The sequence below is a fragment of the Ciconia boyciana genome, chromosome 9, assembly GCF_034638445.1.
Source record: "Ciconia boyciana chromosome 9, ASM3463844v1, whole genome shotgun sequence".
Taxonomy (NCBI): Eukaryota; Metazoa; Chordata; class Aves; order Ciconiiformes; family Ciconiidae; genus Ciconia; species Ciconia boyciana.
In genome coordinates, this window is record NC_132942.1 from 1,514,736 (window position 1) to 1,541,648 (window position 26,913).

Consider the following 26,913-nt stretch of genomic DNA (forward strand, 5'->3'; position numbering starts at 1 on the left):
TCCTCACGGCCGACAAACACAAATGCATCATAATTTAGGAGGTCAATGTTGTGGATAAAGCCAGTACTTGAATAAACACGGATTTAGTCAGAAAAGCAGGAAGCCAGCCTAGGCCTTCATCTTCCACTAGTTTCTTTTAGTGCTCATCTCTTGAAACTAAGGACAAATTCCTATTAAACAATGGAAAGGGGAAAGAAAGGGGGATTTCTGTAACGGAGACACGACGTGCCGACTCACACTGAGATGACCATAAAAAAGGCTGGTTACCAGCAGCGCTGGTTACACAACTACAGCCCGAGAACCGTCAGTTTTGGAGCCTCTACGCCATATCCCGAGCCGTGTCCATCGCTGGTAGGATCGCCTGGGAGGTACCAGCCGCTCCCCTCCCCAGCACAACCCCACCGTCTGCAGCGAAGCCGCCTCCGCCAGTGCCGCCGGCCACGGCAAGCGAGGGGGGCCTGGGAGAGGGGGGCTGCAGTTTGTAAAGAGAGACAAATTCGTTTTCATAAATTAATTGCACTGAAAGAAGCAAGTGAAGCCATTACCTTCTCATGGTTTTCTATTAAAATTTCAATCACGATGTTCTGAAATTTGATGTCCATAATGGCAGCGACTGTTTCCTCTTGAGGTCGAAGCAGCGTTGGCCCAAATACCACACCCAGATTAGCAACAGTCATCAGGTTCTGCTTGTGATTATTTGCAACTCTGGGGAAAAAAAAGAAAAAAAAAGAAAAAAAAAGTAGGTGATAGAACTAATGTGCACGGAAACCCCCTCCCTGCCTCATGGCTGGCACAAAGCTTACAATGCTGTTTACATTTTTTACACTCCTGGTGAGCTCCTTGAAGGCTCAGCCATGTGGAAAAGTACAAATTTAACTATTGTGTTGCTAGAGCCCTCTCAGCCTTAGCAAATTGCCTAATCCCATAAAACCCCGACGCTACGCTGGCCACTGAGTCTCATGTTGCAAACCACTCCCAGGAAAACATCTTGAATCATTAATGCTTAAAACCCTTCTAAAAACAAATTGTTGGACCTCTGACACACGCTGCTCTCCAACTGAATGAGTGACCTAATATGTTCCAAAACCCAGTTCCTTCTCACCCATTTAAGCCTGTGCCTGCACCAAAGGTCAGCCCCATCCAGCCCAACCAGAAGAGCCTGGAAGGAGAGGAGCAGGCTTCACCCCCGGACCCACGTGCACGCACACGCGTCCTTCTCTGCCCCGCCGAGGAATTCGCCTGACATGGACAGGGGCTCTCCCAGGGACCCACTGACACTCGAGCCTTCCTCCCTGTCATCCCCATCTATTTTTATGTTTGCGAGTATTGCAGCCCAGCAGGAGCAGATCAGTTCAGCAAAGTGAAACAGCTCACGCTGAGGACCTGGCACTAATGTGAGTTTGGGGGGGTTACTTTGGAGTAGCTCCGGTCTGGCCCCTGGTCTTAGTGGTGCAAAGCATCGGCAGCCCTCCTGGGTCACGTCCTCTGCCCCGGCTCGGCCCCAGAGAGCCCCGCTGCCGTGCACCGAGGGCACGCTGCAACGCGGGATGCAGCCCGGAGGTCCCCGGGCCGTGTCCAACTGCAAGTGCCAGGGGACCCAGGTGCTCAGCGGCTCCATGGCAAACACCTGGCTGAAGCACGGACCAACCTTGCTGGGTACCAGGGACTCCGGCCGAGTCACATGCTGGAGTCAGACAACAACACGTAACGCAACAGCACGTGTGCGCAGCGAGGGTGACGCAGCGAGGACCTGCGGTGGAAGCCCTACAGCCCCGTCTCCGCGACTCTTTCTTGTGGTTTTCTCCTGACCTCTTCAACCAGGAAACTCAATGACTTCAGGCAGCGCAATCACACAATTTTAGCTTAAGGGGTTTTTAAAGTGTCTTTTCCCTTTACTCTTTCTCTCGTTTTCCCTGGACAAATGCACTAGGCCAGCACAAAGTGAGGCTGAGACTCAGATCTTGCTGGATTGTCCCAAAAAGTTATTGCCATGGGCTTTTATTACTGTCTCAGGGCCAAGACACCACAGTGCTCATTTGTGTGCATGCTTAGCTTATTTCAGCACAGCGTAAGCTAGGGCTGGCTTAAAAGAAAAGATGCTTTCCATCCTTTTTCATCCAAATCTCACTTGATCCAGCAAGGACTCCTTGTTCCTCATCCCTATATACGGCTCCTTAGGCAGCAGAAGAGGACCTCATCACTGAGGGATGCTCAGGGGCTCAGGATTGCTGGCTTAGCTCCCTGACAACGGCAACTTCAGCTCTATTTTCCATCCAGGCAGTAAGTCTCACTTCTGGTGTGTGTTATATCCCTGGAGAATACAGAGAGCGGTCACCTCCTCCAAGTCTGGGCTTGGGTTACGACTTCAAAGGTGCGGAGCTCCTGGCAGAAGTCCCTTGGCAGCTTTGTGGGACCTCCCCCTTACCCGTAACTTCCCCCACTGTCAGGAAGCTCTGAATATTTTATCGCAAGCATCCGAGAAATCTCCCGTGTCAGTAAACTGCAGCGCTGGGGGAGACGGGCTGCCCCCGAGACAGGCTCTGGTTGCAGAGACGATAACCCGAGGAGGAAGGAGCCCTGGCTGGCGGCGAGGCGATGCACTGCCCGGCGGCGAGGCGATGCACTGCCCGGCGGGGCTGCCGCCACCCCGCTCTCCCCATTGCCTCCACGCACCCCGGCTGAGCGTCCCCCTCCCCAGGCGGGTGCTGAGCCTCTCCCCCTCCTCACCGAAGGCAAGAGCAGCCCAGGCTGCGCACGCAGCGACGTAAAGAAGCAAACTTTCTTTCGGGGGTCACAGCCTCGCGGAGCGGAGAGAAAGGCAGAAGTCCAATAGGAAACAAATTCTCACTTGGGAAAAAACTTGCTTAGCTCCTACTTATATAGGGATTCAAACCTCTTCCCCCACTCCAACCCACCTCCTTATCAAGACATTTACAAATGCCAGCAACGTTTTTACATCGCAACAACGTCTATATTTCAGACACATGTTCACATGCTCCTATTTGGATTTTGAAAAACGCAGCTATAATTCAAATAGTTTTGAAAAGTACTAATTTCAATGATCTTCTGTGGTTAGTAAAACAATGTTCATTTATAAAAAAACAACTGAACTGATCTAAGTCTTACAAAATTAGGTCCCTCCATTTCTCATTACCGTTAGCATGTAATACATCACTCTAATAAACTGCATTGTCATTGACTCATTACGGCTAGGCAGCTGTGCACGGTCCGTTAATTATTTCAGACCAAACTATTAATGGCTTCCCAGCCCAGACACGGTCCTGCAGCACCAGCCGCAGGCCCGGCTCTGCCCTTTGCCCGAGGAATGCCCACGCACCCAGACACGGGCGCTGGCCCTCGCCTCCCTCCCGCACTCGGCACCAAACTCCTCTTTACCACGTTTGCTTTGAATTCGTAAAGTGTGGAAGCCGTTTTGCGACTGTGCAGGTCTGGTGGCACATGAACTTCTGATCTGTACCACGGGTACTTTTCCAGCAGCAGTCTTCACAACGCTCCGTTACCAAAGCTATGCTACAAAACATGATTCACCTTTCACATCCTTCAAATTCCACATCCATTATCCACATGATAATTTACTATAAATTACACCTCTTCATCATCCTTTGTGCTAGAAAATAATGCCGCAGTTTCTAAAGATGGGATGTTCTCATCCCAAAGCGTGCTTAATGTTGGTGCTTTTCGGCAGGCATTGTTAGTGCCGTTCCCGAGCTGCTCTTTAGAAGGTTTCCAAGTAGTTGCTGTATTTTCCTTTTAACCTGCTGTTCCTTCCTGGCCACCGGTGTACTCTGAAAGCAATTGTGCTAACATTAATTTAGATGGGTTCTTTTTCAGTTGTCCCTCCATCCACGCTTTGCAGAAGTCGCTTCCAGCACAAGCAGGAGGTGGGAAGCAACAACTAATGGGGACACATGCAGAGCAACCTCTTAACTCCTGCTTGGTGCTTGCGACATGCCGGGCTATCACTGACTTTTGGACTCTGGGCCGTTCCTCCTCCTCGCAGCACACGATGGTTCCCACGTGTCTCCAGGATCAGCGGGAGATCAGCCCGGCAGCGTGGGACAGACTGCGGAGCCCCTCGACTGGGGGAATATCTGTACTCTGCCATGCATCACCAACGAGCAGCCCTGCAAAGGGACTTTGTTCCGTGAAGACCTGACCCACTCGGTGCGGTCCCAAGAGGCGTGCTGCTGACGACTGCAAGCACCCAGCCAAAGGAGCCGGAGACCGAGCTCTGCAACCCGAGGGGACACCGCGGGCCGGGAGCCGAGGGCTCCCGTGGGAGCGCTGTCCCTGCAGCTGAACGGGCAGGTCGTGTTTCCCGGGGGTGTCCGTGGACGCCCGCTCACTTTACATTCACTTTCAGAAAAACACAGGAGAATGGGAGAGGAGTAAATCCATGTTGTGTGTTAAATTAGATTATGCCTGGGTTGCTTAGATACTGTATAATCACCGGCATGACCAAACATAATTTAATACAGAGTAATTGGTAGTCAAGCTTCAGTGCAGAGAAAGCATACAGGAACAGTAAATATTTCTTTGTTGCACTGGCTTGCCATCGGCATCGTGTATCGGAGGAGAAATGCAGCGGAGCCGGGGGTGCTGCAGGCTGGGGGAAGTGCCGCACTGGCCCTCTTTTATTTTACGGGCGCTAATGGTTTAAGTTTCTTCAGCCCGGTCAACAGCTCATATTTATTTTCACGGAAATCCAATTAAAGACCTCGTTTGCTTCTCCAGCAAGCTACAAAGAAACCCGTATTGCGGGAGCAGCAGAGCACGCTCGGGTGCAGCACGTGGGAGCTGCCCACTCCTCCCAGTAACACGGCCGAGAGCCGGCACCAGCCCAGCGCTGGGGCCGAGCAGCAGCTGCCGGCACCACAGCTTAACGCCACGCACAGAGCCAAGGGCGACAAACAGTGCGCGAACTCGAGACTTCCGGGCTGTGAAGTGGCACCGGTGGGATTATTTAATACCGGTGGACACGGTGCGTGCTGTTAGCTCAGTGAACACACGGCTCTGCCCCAGCCGCGCTGGGCACCAGCGACCGCACACCTCCACGGGCAGCAACGTCCTCTCCAGGGGATGCCACTGGGGCACCTGGCTCTTGCTTTCTGTGGCCGGAATTACTTTGTGTATGTATTTTATACAGAAAATGCATGCATATGAGCCTCAGCCAAAGAGTGCTGCTGTTAGATCAAATACCTTCCCTGATTCAGAGAAAAATCTCTGAGAAAACAAACATCTGAAAGGGAACAAAGGCAAAGTCTGGAGTGCTTCTATTTCCATGCCTGGGACAAACCTTTGAAAACAAAGTGCTTGTTATGGCTGGCCGAACAAGACCTTATAGGATGGAAAATAATGCAGCTAATTCATATTGCTACAGATAAAAATGGATTTCACGTCTGCCACCACCATTAGAGCTTCTATTTAACGTGAAAAGCCAATCACGCGGAGGGCTAGCAATCCCCAAAATTATTTAGGCTGCTCTGGGTAGTTTGTTACAAATTAAACACTTACATTTGACTCTGGACGTGAATGAAAGATAAAAAGCACAGCGAATGCAGCCAGCAGGCTGGGCGACAAAGGCATCCATGGATCCAGCAGCCACTTGGTGGGGAGGGAGCGGGTATGTGGAAGAGCTGTACTATCCCAGGCCGGCAAGACCCAACCACGGCAGCAGCCGTGTTCCCACCAGGTCCTCGCAAAGAAAATCCTGTCTGGGGGAGGTATAGCTATACTATAGCTCCCTGCTATACCCGGGGGAGCGGCTCAGCAAGGCTGCTGGGCTTCACGCAAGCGAAACCCTGCAGCCAGCGTCCCTGCCCCCCCAGCTCCCCTCATTTCCACCCATTTAATTTGGATCGCGCACGCTGCCGGGCAGAGAGCAGGCGGCCGCTAGCGCACACAATTGGTGGTATTTATCGGATAAAATCTAATGAGTTTTGGGAAATGTTCCTGGGTGCATTCAAGTCATCCCTGCGCATTATTGAGTTTAATTGGGCTGCAGCTGATGAGCGTGTCGGTGGAGAGCCGGGCGAGGAGCCGCGCGAGGGCCAGGCTGGCCGCCACACCAGCGGCTCCCGCTGCTCGGCTTCGCCCCTCTCCGAGGGGCCGGAGGAGCTGAGCCCTGGGAGAGAGCGGCCCTGCAGCTCCCGGGATTGCTCGCTCCTCGCTCCAGCCCACCGCGGGTTACCCAGCCCCGGCAGCCCACGTGCCTCGGGAACGCTGTCCGACGGCTGGGAGCGCAGCAGGCGTTTTATTGCAGGCACGTTGTAAAACGCTGCGCTGCAACGCAGTCTGTGCGCGGCCACCTCCTTGTGCTAGGAAGGAAGGCTGCATGACGCCAGCATCCGTGCCATCCCTGGTACCCAAAAACAGAAGCCCAATACCGAATTTTGTCAAAAGCAAACTTGGGTCAGGAAAGAAACAGCTCAACCTTTAAAATAAGACTAATAACAATAATCATGAAAATATTTCAAGTTACTAAAAGGAGTTTTTTTTTAAATCAAGCTCCTCTCCTGTGATATCAGAAACAGAGGAGACTGGAAATAGGAATTCTTCATCAAGTGCCCTTGTAAACACAAATGCCACCCATCGCTCCCAGTAAGAGAACCAAAAAGGCTGTGGCAAGTTAAAAAGAAATTGCACCTGCAGCACTAACCGCTGCTGTCCCAGGTAGCATTCGCATAATCGTTCCTAAAAGGCACACGCGCATAGGAGGAGGTGATGGGGAGATCGATTTGCAGTGGCCTCTGTCAGACAGCCGTGCTGCCGCGAACAGCAGCGGGGAGCGGAGACCGGGGAGCACGACCAGCTCCGCTTCATCTCCCAAGCCAGAGCACACACGCACAGAAACGATACACTTACAAATTGCATAACCGTAATTTACCCTGTCGTGTTTATTAAGGCTCTGGATATGCCTGTGCTCTTCTGGGCTGCTCTTGGATGAGGGGAGCTCTGCAAGGGCCAGAGGAGTCTGGAGCCGGGGGAGGACGAGCTCGCTGGGCTCGCTCAGACGCCACGTGGTCACCACACGTTTTCAGCACGCAGGAACAGGGATGGGAGCGTGGGCAAAACAACGCCATGCGCAGCCCAGGCTTTTGCAGGCTGCAGAGACTCCTCACAGCATCGCAACTTCTACAGCACCGCCGCTCGAGCGAGGAGCGGGGAGAGCCAAGTGCTGCGGAACGCAGATGGAGGCCAGCGGATCCAAAAGGAGGAGAGATCACCAGGGAAATACAGAACCGCCCAGCGAAGACAAGGAGAAAGTTTCCGAATGCGGCTGACAAAACCTTCGGATGCAACATCGAGAATTAAAGGGGTTTTCAGCAAGCAGCCGCATTGCTCTCGGGTTTCCCTGCTCAGCTGGGACGAAACATGTGCCTGCACTGTTTCTGGGCGGTTTGACTTGCTCCAACAAGACTCTCTTTTTCTCCCGGGTGACTCTGGCCACAGCTGGATGCTTGGGTTCACTCCCAGGGAAAAAAAAAAAAAAAGGCACTCATATCACACTGAACAGATGCAGAGGCCAAATGTGAAGTTCAGTATCGGTAAACCTAATCAGTGTGAATACCACGCGTGCTGTGACTTGCAAGGAAAACACATATGGTGCTGCAAGGCTCCTCTGACTCAGGCTTTCCAGACCAAGTCGCCTCCGTTTCCAAAGCCATCTTCTATGGCTTTGGGAGATCTTTGATCATCCCAAGCTGAGCTTGATGGGAGATCTCAGGGGGACCCCGAACCTGCTCGCCAACCCTCAGCCCAAGGCTGCAGCTGGGGTGAGTGGCACAGGGCTGGCACGTTCCCCACGCCCCGGCACGGCGTCGGCAGCGCCCCGGTGAAAGCCATGGGCGTGACCACAAGTTGATCTTAAAATGTCACTGCGGTTTCCACCTGCAGAAATACAGCCAGCCAACGGGGACTTCACCCTCAAACGTCCCCCAGGGATGGAGCTGGGACGGGGACTGCCAAGGCTGTGAACGCTGTCCCCTGTGCCGCTGCCACCCCGCAATGGCAATGCCCTGTTTGAGACCGGCACCCTTCCCGCAGCCCACGGGACAGCACGCCGGGCACCGCAGAGGGCCTGCACCCTTCCCCACAGGGGCCAAACCCCAGTGCCACGCCAGCCAACTTCACATTCACAGCACGCAACCAAGAGGCAACACCGGGTGAATGCAATTCCCATACCCCACACCCTGACCCACCAGCCTTGCGCTTCTTCCCTTAATTTTAGCTGTACGTGTGCAAGCACAGCCTTCAGTTATAACTTCAGTCTGCTACACTTAATTACGTCTTTCCGCTTTACGGTAATAATAGCCATTGCACCCATTAGCAACAGCCGCGGCAGCGGCTCGTGCTGCAGCAGGGCTTTGGCCAGCTCCGAGCTGTGCCTGCAGCCCTGCCAGAGCCGTCCCCTGCACGAGCGCTGCCGGCCCCGCTGCCCCCAGCAAAGGCCCCGCTGCGCAGGCAGGTTTTCCACTGAAAACAGGAATCGTCAATGCTTGCACACTGCAATAAGAAAACCTACATAGCCAGCGGGGCAATAAAAGCCTGAAAGAGCAAGTATACGTTAACAAGAAACCCTTTGACAGATCTGCCGCCATGGAAAGCGACACGCCGAAGCCTACCTGACAGATGGAAAACAGCCAAAGCAAACAGGCTTCCAGAAAGCCTCCCAGCAAGAACCGGCACCGGTTTTAGCAAGTGCAGCTCCCGCCGCTCTCCAGCCCAACGGGGGCTGCCCCTCCAGGGCGGCACGGGAAATAGTTCCCAGCCGAGAGCCAGGCCGCAGGGTAATGAGCAAAGTTACCCTCGTGTACACCTGTATACTCACGCAAATGCATCGGCCACAGGGAAGAGTAACAAAGCAGGTTTTTTGACTTTTTTTCTTCCACCTTAGAAGTATTTTGGAGCACATCCGCTTCACAGATGCAAGATTACTGCCCTTCCTTCCAAAACGCTAAATTCCTAAAAAATTTGCTTAAATGGAAAGAAAGGGAATACAGAAATAACCAGCTTTGTAGAATAAATTAAAGTCATGGTTAACAACAGCAGGTAAAACGCTTGTCCCATCTTTGCCAGTGGAACAAGGTTTTGCCCAACAACTGGAAAAATAACACCCCCCCACGCCCCCCCGATTTTGTGCACCGTCACACACACGTGGGCAAACTCGCTCACCCCATGATGCCCTTCCTACTTTTCATGGCAGTAGATAACATCAAATTGCCACAAACTTCCATGGAACTACATTAGAAGAGCACAGTAACTCTTTAATTTAATAAATATAACAGCCTGGTAATCCCTAGCCTCACAGTGGGGCACCCATGCAGCCAATGGACGGACCCTCCTGCCCCCTCCCTCCGTGGGGTGAGTTAGATCAAGGGAGCAGGAGCCAAGAAACGCATTTCCAGACTCCAGTGCCCCACATACATTTGTACGTACACGCATAGGTAAAGCCCATGGAAAGCAGGACCGGCTCGCTCAGCGCAGTCCTGGTCCGCTTGGCATCACCCACCAAGCCAGAGAATGTCCTGCACAAACCAGCTCCTTTCCCCGCGTGGGTGCCAGCATCGCCAGGGTTCTTCCACAGGGAAGCTGTGATTGCATTTGGTTTTTCTCCGCCAGTGGCTCCCAGAGCCTCCGGCCCTCCCAGCCCCAACCAGCGGCATTCAGACCCTCCGCCCCGCGCTCCTCCGGGTGTGCCTTGAAGATGTTTTTAAGAATACATGCTTCTAAGTTTGAATGTAGTTACAAAAAGCCTAGACCTCGACTGGACGTGCGGTTTAGTCACTTGCAGGCAAACGGAGGAGACAGGTCCGGGTTGGGCCGGCGATCACTCCCAGCACCGCGGGGAAAACCGCAGCTCAAAGACATCTTGGCGCTGGTGACTTTTATTCTCCTTTCTTCTGCTGAAAAAGGATTTCACTAAAATCTATATAATTGAATTTGGTTTAGTACTGGGTCTGTTCAGCATAAAGAGCAATCTGGAGAAGCTCTCATTAAAACGTCTAAGTCCCACTCTGTCTGCGGGGACGGAGGAGACACCACCAGGGAGAGACGCCAGCTATTTATTGGAAATCTTTTGCTCACTCTAGATTCAATCTGTTTCTGTACATAGTTTCAATTTCACTGTGATAAACAATTAAAAAGAATCCAGATAATTATGTGCTATCAACAACCTCTGTACAACAACATAAAGTTCAAACGCAAGCCCACAAGAATTCACGCTTGGGTAATACAAAACGCCTGGTGCTTCTCCCGGAGATCCCGGCTGCCCGGCAGGAGCTCGGCAGAGACGTTCCACCACAGAAACTCCACAGCAAACCCAGCGCACTCCGCATTACATGCTACTAAATGATTGGTCTTGCCAGCCTTGGTGATGTAAGCTTTAGCTTAATTTAAGACACCCATTATCATATCTAGAGAGATGACTGTTATGCATTATGAAGATACAAGAGCTGTGAAGAATCTGATAAGAGAGATGCTGCAGTTTCTGAAGCGCATTCCTCTCCAGCTAAAAACTGAGGAGCCTTCAGAATACAGAAGGACCTTTTGGAGAAGCATGGAAGAAAAAGCTACCAGAAAATGGAGACAGCTCCTCTATTGACAATTCAGGCTTAGGAGGTTAAAAGTTCATTTGCAGAAGTAGAACAAAACCTTTTGCTAATTTACACATTACAGGAAGCCAAGCCCAAAAAACACAGCGAACACCTACAGGGATTTTTTGTGGTTTTTTTTTTTTAAATTCTGCAGAATCTCATATTAAAAACAAAACCAGAAGAGTAAGAGGGAGCCAGAGCTGGCAAGGGGGAGGGCATGCACCCGGCCTCATGCTTTGCACGGTGCGCCCGGCATTCCCAAGACGGCATCCCCAGGGAGCCGCACACCCAGCACCATGCCCCCACCAGTACCTGCTAAGCCCGCAGTGGTCTCTGCTCTGCAGAGAGCACCACCAGCTCCTCGAATAAAGCACACTGAAGGTGTTGCTGCTGCCCCACGAGGCCTTGACACCTCCGGCTCCAAAGCACGAACGGTTCATAAGGACCCGCTGCATCACACCAGAGCTGCTCCTTGAGCACGGGCTGCCTCCCGCCAAAGGGCTTCAGCGGTGGGAAAGGATCCCCCTCACCGCAAGTCTTGAGCAGAGAAAATAGCAGGAAAACAAGGGAATGCATTCACAGCGTCACCGTTACCCCAGCTGCTACCTGCAAACGCAGCTCGGGACCGCGCTCGCTGTGCTGCTGCGTACCTGGGGTAACGTTCTGCAAACTTGAGCAGGAGGAAGGAGCTGAGCTACTGGCACATTATCAATAATCCAGTGGATTATTTTGCAGCAGCAGAAGAAAAACGGACACAAGTCATTTACAAACAGATCAAGACCATCTAAGAGACTGCCTGCGACAGCCGGGGAGGCCTGAGCGCCCGCTGACCACGTTCAAGTGCTGCCTCTGCCTTTGCGGGAGCTGAACACACACAGGATTTCTGCGGGGAGGCAGGAGAAGGCACAGGGCAGGCTCCTTCCTCTCTGCAAACCTCCCTGGTTGGAAAAACTAAACCCCTAGCAAACTATGTTAAAGGTAAAATTATCTTCAGGAGCCTAATGCAAAAACTAAGAAAACAAGGGAGACGTTACGGCAAACACATGCAGAGTTCATTAACGCTGGGAAGGCGCGTGAGCACGGGGGAGCCCGAGAGGCAGCGCAGCCCCCGCTGGAGGCTCTGCCAGGGGCCTGCGGACCTCCGTGGCCCCTGTCTTTCCACAGAGCTACAGGTGGTTCCAGTTAAATGCTGTAATTAAATTAGCCAGGCAAGATGGACGCGCTAAGATTTCCAACTAATCTGCAGAGCAATCTCTCATCCACCGCCCGTCTCCAATGTTAAAAGTACCCCAGAATTTGCACAGAGCCCGATGCGATGGGGGAGGGAGACTCGGAGGGCGTCGCGCTGCCCTCTCGGAGCCGGGAGCGAGGACGGGTCCCCGGCACGGCATGCTGCGAAGCCGTTACCGTCCCCTTCACCCGCCCTCCCAGGCCGCTCCTTCCAAACCCCCCTTCTCCTGCCGTCTGCAGGGAGCCCGCTGCATTGCTGCTGGCTTGGTTGGCTTTTCCCACGCAGGAACAGAAAAATAAACAGACAACTGGCTATACTTGCTAATCATGTCAAAGCATTAAAACAAAAGGGATTTTTATTGATCTGAGTGGGCTTGGCTCCAATCGGGAAGAGGATGATTTGAAATAGCTGCTTAGAACTGTATTTTCAAAACCAAGGACGTTCTTGGTTTGGTTTGTTCTGCTTTGTTTTAGCATGATCAGCCTAAACTGTCCTTCTTCCTTACTCTATATGTTGGTTCACACCTTTTGCTGTGCCCGCCTAGGGTACGTATAGGCAATGCACGCCCGCAGCAGGACCGACACGGATATACACCTCCACGCACACCAGCGGGTCACAGACCCGGAGGCACCAGCGCTCGCTGGCTGCTGCGGTGGGGAGGAAGCTCCGGGGAGCTGCAGCCGGGCTGGGCTCACGCCCCACGGCATCCCCTCTCTGCCTCTCCCTGAACCTGCCCGTACCGGCCGTTCCCGAGACAGTGTACTGGCTTAGATGGGGCTGAGGATGCCTCGGCACAGCGGCTCTGGGGATGCCCAGCAGCACCGGCACCAGCTCTGGCATGGGACTGGCTCCGGCACGGGACAGAGGCACGGTGCTCACCAGGCTGCAGCCCCCGGCAGCACCCATCCCAGCTCCCCAGGTGCCAGGACCTGATGCTCCAAACCAAGACACAAAGCAGAGAAACAAAACAGGAGGAGAAAAAGGAAAAAAAAAAAAAGGGAAGAGGGGGGAAAAAAAGCACGGCACAAGCCTGACCCAGGACAGACGAGCCCCAGGCAGGATGCTCCCAGCTCCTGCAAGGCAGAGCGTGCCTACGGGGAGTCACCGCTCGTGTGACATGCCTCTTGCTACCCACAGGACCGCCCAGATCCTTTGGGTGACTCGAACTCCTGGGGCTTCACCTGGGACCCAGCAGTGCCGCGATCCAAAGGGATCAGAGACAGGCGCCAGGCAAAAACATGGCATTGCTGAAGCGCGGCGAGCAGGCAGCAGCGCCGGAGGATCGCTGCCTGGCCTGGCCACGCGAGGTCAGAGAGCTCGCTCGCTATTTTCTTTTGGCAGCCAAATCAGGCGAGGAGCATATGAGAGAAGTGCATCTCAGAGGCCTCAGCGGCTAGTGGAAATTTCCAGAACGTCCTGGACAAGAATGACTTACTGGAAGTAATACATAAATCAAGCAAATGAATAGTTACCAGACAGCAGCATAAACAGCTGCCACAGGGATGAAATCAGACCTGCTGTGCCAAGAGGCGTCAGCCTCCTCGCCGGCTGCACCTTCGGGGGGAAACGGGGAAAACAACCCAAGGAAAAGCAGATTTCTGGGGAAGCAGCCTCCCCGAGTCCTGCACAGGTGCCTCAGTGGGCTTCCTGAAGCCGCCGGGCACAGAGCACACCACGGCAAGCGCCGCGCCGCTGCCGGGGACCCCGGCTCCCGTGGGGCTCTGCGCAGGCAGCGCAGCCCAGGGAGCACAGCACGCGGCTGCCAAGGACGGGACTGCTCCACGCGAAGGAAAACAAGCACCGGGTTGTATTTTTAGGCAGAAGACCTGGAGGACGTTTTCTTCTTCTCCTTTGCCAACACTCCCTCGTTCAGCAGAGCCCTCTGAAATGCGCTTCAGTCCACGGCCAGCCCCTGCCCCATCCCGCCGACGGGCTGTAACCCAGGGTGGGTTTTGCTGGATCTCTGGGCGGTGGCCGACAGCAGCTGCCCTGCACAGCCCATGGAAACCATCGGCACCGATAAGGGGAAAACAATTTGTGCTAGAGATAGCAATCACTATCATGTTGGTTAAAACACGTAAACTAGAAAATACCACCGCAGCAAAAACAAAGGGAACTAGTCACTGCTGGCCAGGCCGCAGCTGTGAATGATTAAAGATAATTAATTCTGCTAAATACACGTACACACGTTTCTTCTGCAGCCTCCTTAATGGTTTTGACCTTCTGCCAGGAGAGGAGCGGACGCGCAGGCAGGGGCAGCCCCGCTCCTCAGGCCGGGGGACGCGTGGAGCAGCAGCGGCGATGCACGGAGCGATGCGGAGCCGCCCGAGGGGCTCGGGAGCCCTGCTGAAGGGTGCACAAGCACGGCACCATCTGTACTGGAGAACCTGGATCTCACCGCCACAAGAACAAAGCAAGGCTCAGATGTCAAATTATGGCCGTGCAAAAAAAAAATTCCCAAATGCTTGAAACATAATCAGAGTGAAATCCTCCTGCTCTGCGCCTCCAAAGCATTTACTCCTTGGTGAGAAAGTACATTACAAAAGAAGAAGAAGACAGGCATGATATTGCAGCTCCACTAACAAAAAATGGCAATTTTCTGCAACCAGCTCCGCTCCCGGCAGCACCATCAGCACAGCCACCTGCAAGCTCAGCAGCACCACGCGCCTCCGCTTCGCTTTGAACTGCTTTAACTTATTTGGCAGGAAAAAAAAAGATTTGGTTTAATCAGAGCTGGCACATTCTATTGATAAAAAAGCATTTGAAACTACAGCATAGCCATTCTTGGAGATAGGTGCTGGGCCAAAAGGAGATATCTGCAGCAAAACAAGCCAGAAGCATGCGAGCAGGAGCGTGTTGCTAGGTGACGTGCTGCGGGACAGCCGCTGCACCCAAGGTGCTCGGCAGCACCGAGGACATTCTGTTTTCCTCCTTTCCCAGCTAGAAACAGTGGGGAAAAAATTCCCCGAATAAAGAGAGAGAAAACCCTGAAGATGGCGTGAGGAGTCCCGCGCCATGCGGAGCTCGAGTGCTGCCCCGACGAACCCAGGGAAGGCTGGGCAGAGACTGCAAAAGAATGATGCTGGAAAAGGCATTTGGGAGAGCGGGTACCATGCACGCTCGCACAGCAAGCTCGCCACGTCTCCTGGCATCAGCTCTTCATGCAGCTTTTTAAAAAGTGTCTTTCTTATTTTGAGGAGCACTCTCACCAGCCATCCCCTGCAAACATTAGAGCTGCAAGAAGTAACAGACGGAGTAAGCAATAGAGACTCTGGTAACTAAAGCAGCTACAAGAAACAGAAGATACGTGCTGGTTTGCCTTTCAATTCTTCGAAAGACAGGCTACTCTGGCCTGAGACAAGAGAAAGCAGGTGATTTTTAAGATGACCAGAGTCTCCCTAACTTCAGTTGCTGCGTCCTCAGACATGCCTATTTGGCCGGGCCAGCGGCAGCAGGCACGGGGCTTACTGGGACGGTCCGGGCTCTGGGCGTTCAGGCTGCCCTGCAGAGATCCCTTTGGAAAAACGTCAGAACAAGGAGATCTCCTCTCTTTCAGGAACAGTAAATCACAGCTGGGTTTATCACAGGAATCCTGACAGCATGAACATGTCCCAGGAAGGAAAATTAAAGGTTTCACCTACTCATGGGTCAAAGAATAACATCAAAATAGCAAATTTCACTGGAACCGGGGTCTGTAGAGCAGAGGAGGAAATTTGCAGCATTACGTTCCTGACGAAGGAGCACGGACAGGGATGGCTCATGCTCTGTATTTCAGTGAATAATTGCCTGGACACCTGACCATCAGACAGGAGGCAGCGCAAATAGGCTTTGAGATACAGCAAGAGGCAGAAATCAACTTCATTTTCTATGTCTACACTCCCCTCCCTCCACCCAGCCTGCGCCTGTCCCCGGGATCTGTCCTCCCCTCGCCCCCAGCTCGCCTCTCCCCCTCCCGTGCAGGGGGACGCAGCCCGGGAGCAGCAGCGCTTTCCCCGGAGCGCCGGCGTCCCCCTGCCCGCGTGGGACCCGCCGGAGCACGAGCCCCCCTCGCCGCACGCCGAATTGCAGGGGGGCACCCAGCCGCCACGAGAAACCCAGGACATTTCTCTGCTGCGCAGAAGGAAGGGCACTGCTCCACCACCTCACAGGCGCTTGTCCCAGCTGATATTGAATTTGTGTTAATAACTGCCATTTTTTAATGTAGCAGCTGTATTAGGACGGTTTTATTGCTGTTATTAACGGCAGCCCCACGCCACGCGAGGAGCCCCGTGTCCCTTTTCAATAAGCAGCAGCGAATGCACAAACCAAAGAAACAGGAGATGTAAGACAACATGGGACAGACTGTCTTTCTCTATTTAACCGATACAGCTTGAGTTCTGCTTTTAGTGTAAGAGATCTCCACAGTAATACCGTAAGAAATATTTTTTTAGCTCATCTGATAAAAATGCAAATCTTGATTATTCATACATTACTTCTTAAAACAAACAAACAAACAAACAGATGAGGCAGTCCCCTCCGAGAAGTGCAGCCCTGCTTGGCAGGGCCAGAAAAGGGCCCTTCGGTTTTGCCTGCGTTCGCTGTGGATGCCCAGCTCTCCGCTCTCCTCACCAGAGACGGGGCAGCACCCAAACCCCGCCGGTCCCACCCTGCCCCAGAGCATCCCCCTTCCCCATGCAGGTCATCCGGGGCAGCCAGGCCCCCGTCCCTTCTGCCATACTCTCCCTCCCTCCAAACATCTTCTGCAGATGCGACGCTTTATCTCCACCGCAACATCTTTACTCCAGCTTTATGGTACCGCTGCCTGAACCGGTTCATTTACAAGAGCCGCAGCAATGAGTCCCGGGCCAGGCCGCCCTTCTGGAGCGAGGTCCTCCTCGCCAGGCGGCCCTGCAGCCCCGCGGAGCGGCCGGAGAGCCAGACTGCCCCAGGAGGGAGGCGGCAGGGCCTGTGCCCGGGGCTGGCTGCTGCCCTGGCCCCGCAGCCCGGGATGCCCCCAGCAGCAGCGCAGCTCCAGGGCCAGGACAGCCGCTGCAGGGCCGCGAGCTCAGCAGAGCAGGCTTCCTGCCTTTCTCCGAGATAATTTTTTTCCCATTAAATAACCGCTATGAGCTGTTTCTCTTCCTCATATAGCACACACCACTATGCTCATTGTTTGTGTTTTGTTTTAGTTCCTTCCCTGCTAAGCAGCGTGAAACCCACTGTATTACCTGCCTCCCCTCTCCACGTGTCTCACTCAAACACCACCAGGTTCTCCTTTAAATGAAAAGCACTTAAGCGGTTATGAAATTCCTTGCACATATTTGGCTGATGGAGTACCTGGAACCGCCTGGCCCTTGGCTTGAGCCTGTAAATGCAGACAGTTTTGAAACCGAGATCTAAACCAGCTCTCTGGTTTTTAACAGCCTTGCCGGGGAGTCCATGGAACAGATACAAACCCGTGTCATAAAAAAGCATCTGGAGTAATTTTTAAGCCTATTTCAAGTTCTATTTGTTATTTTTTCTCTTAAAGAGATAACTTCAGGTTCTCCCAGACCTTCTTCTAAACAGTTATGACGATTAACTCATTCCTCAGGTTTCCAAGTCCTGCTTGATCCCTCCTGCTCACGCAGCGCCGGCGCGAACAGCGAGGGCAGGTACGACCCCGCAGCCTTGAGGCTGGCACAAACACCTGATGATGCTTTCACTTTTTAAACACTAATCAAAGGTTTCCATGGTAACCTGCAGGCGCAGGAAGAAGATGGGAAATTATAGGTCAGCTCTATCACTGAAAGCAAAAAAATTACTCAATTCCTTTGCCCTCAAAAAGTTTCAAGGTGACCTAGAAGTATTGATTAATCAGGTTGCATAAAGGCAGAAAATATGCCACAGAGTAGTCTTCTATTGTAGCAAAGAAATAGCTTTTAGTCCTTCAATACTAGGCTTGATCTGAAACCCAGCGAGGGGTTTAACCTCTGCTCTGCCTTCTGGATAGGCGAGCCCCATTACCATGCCATTAAAAGCAAGGCTGTATTCCCAGCAGCGTAGGGGTTCCTCCTGCTGCCGCGGGGCCGAGGCACGGCCGCACAGGCAGGGGACGGCAGGGACGCGGGTCAGCAGGAAAGCCCCCCTCCCTCCCTCCCACACCGCTCCGTCTGTCAGTCCTCGTTTCACTTACACATGGGTTTCCAGTTACTCGCCAATCAGATATGACTCAACACCGCACACACACAAGGAAACTTTTCTACCACTATTAACTTTCAGAGGAAGTGGAAAAAGGAGAGAAAAACATATCAGTCATAAACATACTTTGCCAAGTGGTTCATGAGCAAGTGCAGCATCTGCCTGTTTTTCTCCGGGAGCCGATGAACGAGGCTGTGGATCTCTGACACCCTCAACTCCTGATTCTCCAGTTCTGCATTGGGAATAAAAAATTATTTATCTCCGCATCAGGGGGGTTATTATGGAAAAAGGCATGCAGGCCCGAACATTAACACCGACAGACATCCCAGGGACCCGAGGCTCCTGCCCCCTACTCCACCCTACACCCAGGCATGCTGCGGATACTCTCCACAGCACCTTCCCATTCTACCAACTCCAACCAGTTGTTTCCAAAAGGAAGAAACTAATGGGCTGAAACAGTGAGCTGAGAGCAGATGCCAGCCATGTGAGAAGCCAGTCGTGATCAGGGAAGGGGCTGGCTGTAACCAGCGTTCCTCTGATTCCAGCAACGGGAACGTCAGCGTGTTCCCGTTCAACGTGTTCCCAGCACCGTCAGGATGTGCTCAGCACGGCGCCCGGTGAGGCTGTAGCATCTGGTCCTCGAGAGGCTGGTTGGGTCCGCAGGTGCTGGCAGACGTGCCCCGACAGCCGAAGCAGGAGCCGCTCAAGGAGGCCACCACCGATGTGGCCACGGACCACGTGAGCCCTCCTGAGCCCCTGGTCCCACCCGGGCGCACGCAGGCTGCACAGCTGCCCACAGAGAGTTACCTGCTCTCGTACAAAGCACCTTCTCCCAGGGCAGCCAAAGGAAAGCGGCACAGACATCTGAACCGCGACTGATCTCATCAAAACACCGTAGGTGGTGTTTGAACAATGGCCTCCCTCATTTTGGCAGAAGATGGTCAAAACAAGACAGAGCTGCAGCAGCAGCTACTGCCACCAGCCAGCTCTCCGCTCCCCCTGCACCATCTGCGTTTCCTTTTCATCCGGTAAGTCCCAAACAACAACACGTCCCTTGTCTCTCCTTTCTTATTCCACTTTCCGGGACTTAAGAACAAGGAGGTCAGCGGGGAAGCAGCAGGGCAGAGGCTATGCTCAGTTGCTTCAAATTACGCTCCTTTTTCAGACCGGTGCCATAAACATCAACAAACTCACTCGCTGCTTTGATGAAGCTCCTTTGAAACTGGTACATCATGAGCGGCCCCGGAAGCATTCTGGAAGATAAAAAGGTAACACGCACAAAACACATCTGAGTAACGCAATCCAGAGAAATAAAGCTTTGCCCTTACCGTAAGTTCAGCTACACCTTTAAAAGTGCAGAATGAAGCAACAGCAAGTCCAGTTAATTCCCCCCATCAGAAGGAATAAGACCTATTGAAGTACCTTCAATATATTCTTCCTCCCTTTTCTGTGCCACACTAAATTAATTTTTAATTTTAGCATTCCTTCAGTAACACAGAGTTTCGGTACGTTTAGTGAGCCCATGATTTCCAAGTAAGTTTAAAAATAAATTAAAAAGAGAAACAAGCCTAGTCACAAAACTTTAACAGTCACCATTCCCATTAAATTCCCCATTCTCCCCTCCCATTTCCACATCCCTTCAACGGAACATCTCGGAGCTGCTGACGTTCTTCATTGCTTTGCAAACAGTTCAAACTCTGGAGCGAAGGTTGCCAATCATGCAAAATTATGTAGCGTTCTGTGATTTTCTAGGCTCAGATCCACCAAGCTAATTATACTCATCACCCTAATTGGATTTAGCCTCTCTCTTGCACTCTCTCTCAAATAAAACCCAACGCACAGAACAGCAACAGCAAGCAAGGAGCTGCAGTCGCGACAGGTAGAAGCATGTTGTGGATAATGAGATGCTGACTGCTGCCAACAAACTAACCCTTTGGGAAGATAACCCACGATGATAATGGCATCAATTTGCACACAGAAATTATTACTACAGTAAAGCTCAGCACCCGGTTCTGAAAAAGCACTACAGCCACAGCCCTTAGAGGAGCACTGTGCTCCCCTTCTGCCACACGCTCATTAGGTGGAAGCCCATCGGGAAAAGCTTCAGGAAAAGCTTCAATCAGGGCAGGGGACACAAGAATGAGCTTTTAAAATAATGTTTGTATGATACATGCATCTTCCAGAGAGCTGATCGTATTCCCCAAGCCCTACTCAAACATGCTGGAGGGTCAAGGGAAAAGCCAGAATAAATTCTCTAAGAGCAGTTTCTTCTTTGTTAGAGCAGTTTCTTCTTTGTTTCTATTAAAGTGCTATTGTTAAGGATCTGCAAGACAGGCAGTAGCACCCCAGACCATCACCGAATCCGTCCTGAAGCCCCGCAACAGATGAGGCTTTTCTCCCTTACCTCAGGTAGGTTTTCAGTGCACTGGTAATGGTCTTTATCTCCCACTCTGCACAGATCTCTGTTTCTGTTTCAGTGGCTGTTTTGGGATCTAAGGAAAAAGGAAAAAAAAGAAAAAAGTGAACCAAAGGGAAGATAATACCAGCTCATACCAGCTCAGCTGTGTGGGAAAACCGTCACGTCCCATTTTATTTGCTATTCCCCAGCCCAGTGACCACAAGCCAATCCCCAACAGACACTTCCGCAGGGAAGCAGAGTTTGTTACACGAGACAGGCCACACTCACTTGCATGGGACAAGAAAAAGAAAAGAAAAACATTAATCACGAGCAATGAGATCAGCAGTTTGACTCAAAGCGTGACATTACACGGCGCAGGAGACTGTGGTGTTCAGTGACAGTGGTGACAGAGCAGGGCACAAACACGACATGGACCCAGACAAACGGGAGAGCCCCCAGGACGCAGCAGCAAACCCCAGCCCCAAGCAGGCTGCAAGGGGTTGCCACAGCCTAAACGAACGTGAGCAACGGCAGCAACGGCGGCACGGGCCCTGTGGCGGCCGGTGGGTGTCGGGCAGGCGGCAGGAGCCCTGCCCAGGTGTCTGGGGGGACAGGAGGTGGCTTGTTCTCCCGCTCAAGGCGGGGAAGAGTCCCTGGAGCCCGCCCGACCCGCCGCGGAGGGTGTGGGAAGGCAGATCCACACTCCCTCGGCTCCACAGCTGCGTGTCATTTGGACGGCAGGGAGGAAGCAGGGCTGCTGCACGCTGCTCTGTGGCCGGGCTCTGGCACAGCCGGCGTTCGCACGTTATCCGACGGGCTGCCCGCCCGGGGACCCTCGCTCAGCTCGCCGCTCCAGGAACGCGCCACCAAACGCCGCCCTCGCCAGCCCGACGCTGGCTGCGAGGTGGCCTTGGGCTGGGAAGCTCCCGTCGCCTCACAGAGCGGGAACGCCCGGGGATGGCCGCGACCCGGGAGCCTCTCACCGCTGCCAAGGTACAGGGCGGGGAGCAGCGACGCTGCCTGGTTTGAGCTGCGCTAGCGGCGAGGGAGAGAAGCCCCCAGGGTGTTTGGAAGCGGTCAGGGCACGGAGCGCAGAGGCAGCTCCAGCTGGGGGGGTCACCGGCGCAGCAGAACTGCGCTGCGATTTGTTTTGTCACCTCTGGCCTCTTGATGTCATCCTGTTCTGTTCCTCCATCCTCCCCACTGCAGGCTGTTTCTTGCCATCTTTAATTATTTATATGCCTGATTCACTCTCCTCCAGCCCCGCAGCAGACGCACAGCTCCGCAGCAGCCCCTGAGCCGCCGCCAGCAGCGAAGCCTGGAGGAGCAGCAAACCTCCCGGCACGGGGAGAACCCAGCCCAGACCTCATGACAAACGAGACGGTGCCAGGCCCTCAGCACGCAACGTCGGTGAGTGATGGCAGAGATTGAGCTGCCATCCACATCCACCCACCACAGCCCCTCGCTGCAGCTCATGCCCACCCTGTCACCGAGCACCACACGTAACACTGCGGGGAACCGGCCGCCGGCACAGCCACGAGCGCGGCTCTCATAGCACTAGTGAGGAAGGTCTCCAAGCTACAGCTGACGCACATATACCTCTGCACTGCCGTCCTCCAAGGACGCTTCTCCAGTCCTTGTTCCCATCATCGAGCAGAGGTGAGGTCCGAGCCGCTCCCCTGCTCACCCTGCCCCTGCACGATTTACACTCCTGACCCTCCAGGGCTGCCTTAAATGAAAACACAAATGGATCTTCAAAACGCTCTCTGGCGATAACTAGTTTCTCCTGATAGGCTCTGACAAGTGACGGCAAAGGATACCTGAGAGAAGTACGAGCTGTATTACATGTTGCCGATGCTGGCTACGCTCACCAGGTCCTGGCAGGTCCCTGGGGACAGCCCTGGGCACCAAGACCCTCTTCCCGCTGATGCCAAGCAGACGCTTGCTCCATCCATCTCCCCGCTGAGCTCTCCAGAGTGGCCAAACCCCCAGCTACTGGCTGACAGTGCTGCTGGGATCGCTCCCACCCCGCAGCCTTGGAGCCGTTTTCTGAACCGCAGGAGGAAGAGATCCCCTCCAGCCCCACGGAGCCCCGTGTGCCCGGCAAGCTCTCCGAACGCGGCTCCCATCAGCCGAGCTCCCAGCTGAGCCCCGTGGGGCCGGGGCAGCGGCCGGCCCCGCAGCAGCCGCGCAGGAGGGCTGCCGGAGGGGCTGCACCGGGCTCTGCAGAGAAGCATGGGTTTGCCTTTCCCAGCTGTCGGCTGCTTTTTGCAGCACGAGGCAGTTCTGGGCCGGTGCCCGGAGCGTTACCGACTTGCCAGAAAGGTGCAAACAGTGACCCTGGGTCACACTTCGTAATGGCCTGATGCAAACTTTGCAACGAGGCCCTGAAGGAGATGGGCGGGAGCATCCTGAAACCACAGGACGCTCTCCCAGAGCCGGGCAGAGGGGAGCAGCATGGCTCCTGGGGCAGCCCTGGAGCGTGTCCATCCCAGCATTGGCCAAACCAGCACCCCAGGGCCCGCGGCGCGTCTGAGGGCAGCGAGGTACCACCAGCGCAGTGCCACGCACAGGCTCAGCCAGCCCTGCGTGGCAGTCGGCATCAGCAGCCTCCCCGGAGAGCAGCTCGCCTGCCCACGGGTCGGTGCGAGGGGCCCACATCACCCTGCGCCTGCTTCCAGCCCCCGGCACCGCCCCGTGGGAACCGGGCATCCGCATAGCCACAATGCCAACGTGCCCAGAGGAAACCCAGTCCCACGATTCGTAACTGCACGGGTGCCAGCCCCGCACCCCGCCACGTTTTTGGTCTTTGTACCAAAGGGGTTCAGCACCCCGGCACTGCCTGCCCTCACCCCACACCCCACTTCTGCCCGGGGATTCATGGCACCAGCTCGCAGGTCGCATGGGAACCTCGGAGCTGCCCTCCCGCCCTTCGGTTTCCAGCTCTGCGCAGTGCAAGCATCTGGGGCCAGGGAGCCTCCGAAGCTCTATTTCATTGTCAAATACTGCAGCATACTTTTCTCCATCTCCTCTGGGGCCTTCCCTTCCTTTCTGCATTTTTTCCCCTCCTATCTTTCCTTTTAAAAGTTCCTTTAAAGAAATCAAAAAAACGCACAGCTGTTCTGGACGATGTAAATAGGAGGCTGTGGACCAACAGCCCGTTCCTTCCCAAGGCGGAGCTGAATCAGCCGCCTGCAAACCGTGCTCACAGGAATCTGCAGCTTTTTGCTTCTCCCTGCTTTCTCCAAATCACCAACCCAGACCAGGAAGCCAGACTTGTTTGCACAAAGTTCCATAGTGAGATCAATAAGGCATTATTTTTACTGATTTCTGTGAAAACACCTAATGCTCCGACAATAAAAGAGCCCTCAGGAAGCAGCGACTGCTCCCTTCTTCGGCACCTCCACCCATGCCGGGACCCCGCTGCCACGAGGGCCGGAGCTGAGCTGGCCGCACCAGGGGCACTCCTCAGTGACCGCTGCCATCTGCACACCCGCCCCTAGCAGATACCAACGCAGATGGCATCTTTTTTTAATCTTTGTTGACAATCACAGCCAGGCAACTCAAAAGCCACCATCAGACCTGCACTGAGTGGCCCGGCAGTGGATACTTCACGCACAGCACCAAGGACCAAGACTAAAGACGGCGACTGCTCCATGCCAGAAGCGAGGAGCACTGTGCCTGTCGTGGCTGGGGAGGAGGAAGGAGCAGGGCACGAACGTGCCCCGTCTGCAGGCATAAGCACGTTGTTTCTCTCCTGCTTGGATGCTGCTTCATGAACGCTCTTTGCTAACTCGGTCCTGGCATCTCTCAGCCGCTCCAGAGCTGAAGGCTTTGACTGCACCACGCTCCGGGTGAGCAGGACCTGGAAACACAACAGGGATCCTGCTCCCACCGAAATCCCTGGGAAACCTCTGCAGGGACCTCAGGAGACACGGCTGCGGGTGCTTTCAGCGATATGGAAGTGCCAAGCGTCCCTGGGGAGCAGGAGCAGGCGCAGAGGCACTCACCACGACCAGGGCCAAGCCTGACGCCAGATACAGCTGCCGACGCCATCTGGTCCCAGGGATTCAGCTCAGTAGGTATTTGTCTTTTCACAGACACGTATAATGCACTTCTGAATTTTAAGGCAATAGGTAAGCGTAGTGTAATTTTAAAACTAATTAAAAGAATGCACTTAATAAGAGTTAGGCTTTCCTTTAGGGCAAAGGGTTTATTTTAATCTAAAAAAAACATCAAGAGGAGCACTTGAAGAAGTAAACATTTAAGAAACGTATATTCACACAAAGATCACGTGTGTGTCTCAGGAATCACACAAATGAACACCATCCTTCCTTGGCAATGCCAAGGCAAGTTCCTATTGCACTACCTTTTTAAGGAGGCAACTTTAATAGATTAAAGATAAGCCTGGCAGAGTACCACCCTGCCCCCCGGCCCCCCCCCAAAAAAAGAAAAAAACCACAACAAAAAAACCCTTTTTTAAAAAACCCTTTTTAATAGCAAGGCCTTCACTGCAGTTGAACAAACAACTCAAGACTGGATGTCTTTTCAAAAGCTCATCCAGGAGTTTATAGGCATGATTCATGAAACACTAGGTGAAATTCTACAGTCGGTCTCATGAAAAGGCTCGGAGCTGATAATCAGTTCCCCTTGACCTTCAAATTTATGAGTCTGCAAAAAGTTATCTTTGTAGGTTACCGATGCAGCATCTGTCTCCCCAGCTAGAGAAGGCTGCAGCCAGCACCACAGCAAACTTCTGTCTCCGCACAAGGACACATTTCCACATGAACTGGTGTAAATGTGAAATAGGGCCTGTAAAAGCACCCACAGGCCAAATTCAGTATTAACCCTCAACTTGCTTATTGCTGCAAATTACCAACCTGATGTCTCTTAGCAGATATGGAAAAGGCTGAAGTGAAAGGGCAACGGGAAAAGGAGTGGAAAATTAACTTCCCCAAGCCTTTTATTCCTGCAGAGACTGAAGAAAGCACGTTGCTCACCCCATGACACTGCCAGCCGCTGCAGCATCACCCCCGTTCCTGTTGACTCATTCTGCGTGGTCACAAATGCCACACAGGACAGCGTTTCCCGGCTCTCCCCGGGCTGCGAGACCAAAGGGGGTGATCACTTACAGCCTCCTACGGGGGATATTTGAGGAAAGAAAAAAGGGAGCTGCAGCACTCCAGATCTAAATCAAGAAGAAATCAGAATGTGCTTTTTTTATGGCAGGATCTACATAGAAATTCAGGGGTGGGAGCAATCCATTCCCAAAAAATTAGTTTTGCTGGTTTGTTTTCTTCCTGGAGGCAAACAGCAGCAGCAGCGGGGATGGGGGCCCCGTTCATCTCCGTGCATTCATCCCTGCGGACCCCGGGCGATGGGACGGGTGCCACAGGGCAGGGAACGGGGCTGGCTGTGGCACGGCAGCGCGGCGGGCGGGAGGGAAGCCCAGGCCGATCGGACACCCCCAAACCCAGAGCCATGACGGAATTGCAGCAAGACACTCACGTGGAATGCCAGGGACGCTCCCCGAGGCAGCCACCCCCACCGGCCCCGGCTGCCGCCCAGCCCATCCCGCACGGCCACTGCCCCAAGCCCTTTCTAAGGAACTTCTCCAGCTACTTCCCGGGGATGGAGAAAGCTGCTGCCACAAGACAGCTGGTTGCAATTCCTCACCAATTTCTCCATGGCAAGGGGAACCGCGTGGGACACAACCTCATCACCCAGCCGTCATTGTCACCTGCGCTTGGGTGGCTCGAGAGATTTCCAAAACAACCACAGGGCACGTTTTATCCCAGCAGTGAGGGGCCATAGGAAGCCCCAGTCACCAGCCTGGGGCTCACGCTGGGAAGGAGCAAGAGGAGCAGCTCAGACGCTGTAATGCTCCACTCATCTTAGTGCCGGGTTTCAGCAGCGGATCTGCTGGTACCACCACTGTCCTGTGCACACACACTTGCACAATAAACCCTGTCATGGGATAAAATAAAAAACCCTGTCCGACTGATAAAAGTTTGTTTCTTTGTTGGGTTTTGTCCTAATTTTGACGGGGCATGGTGATGGTGAAGGCTAGGCAAAGGCAGCTTGCTCTGCCACGGATGACCTGCCTCCCACGAGCCGTGCGGGGAGGCACACCTCCCCGCTTCACCCCGGTTTAGACAACGACAAGCTGTTCTGCCTAAGCCTGAGACCTGCACTGTCCCTGACCCGGCTGCTGCCCACAGGAAGGCTCTGCTCCGCGGCCGGCTGAGCTCAGTGCCGAGGTCCTGCAGAGACACCTCGTGCCAAGGGCCTTCCCGGCAGCGTCACTGACACCACTCACCGCGCAGCGAAACTTGATCTTTTTGCCATTTAAACTGTATGTGAATCAGTAACACTGCCCACATTCATTTCTAAATATAAGGGGAACCTGAAGTTGTAAGCACAGTTTAGCTCTGCAGTTCACGAGGGTTGGATCCGAACACGCGTGTTCGAGTGGAGCGGTGCCGCTACCGGCAGGAGGTCAGAGCCTC

General features: G+C 53.7%; 1 protein-coding gene across 2 annotated transcripts in view; it reads right to left on the minus strand.

The window, feature by feature from the left end:
- Window positions 1-26,913, minus strand: part of ARHGAP26 (Rho GTPase activating protein 26) — a 156,955-nt gene that overhangs the window by 51,658 nt on the left and 78,384 nt on the right. For both annotated transcript variants that reach the window (XM_072872807.1, XM_072872808.1), the window contains exons 15-18: window positions 20,411-20,498; window positions 19,201-19,259; window positions 18,133-18,238; window positions 546-705 (exon numbers count right to left, since the gene is read on the minus strand). In XM_072872807.1, coding sequence (XP_072728908.1) covers window positions 546-705; window positions 18,133-18,238; window positions 19,201-19,259; window positions 20,411-20,498 — 413 coding nt within the window. The remainder of the gene's footprint in view (window positions 1-545; window positions 706-18,132; window positions 18,239-19,200; window positions 19,260-20,410; window positions 20,499-26,913) is intronic.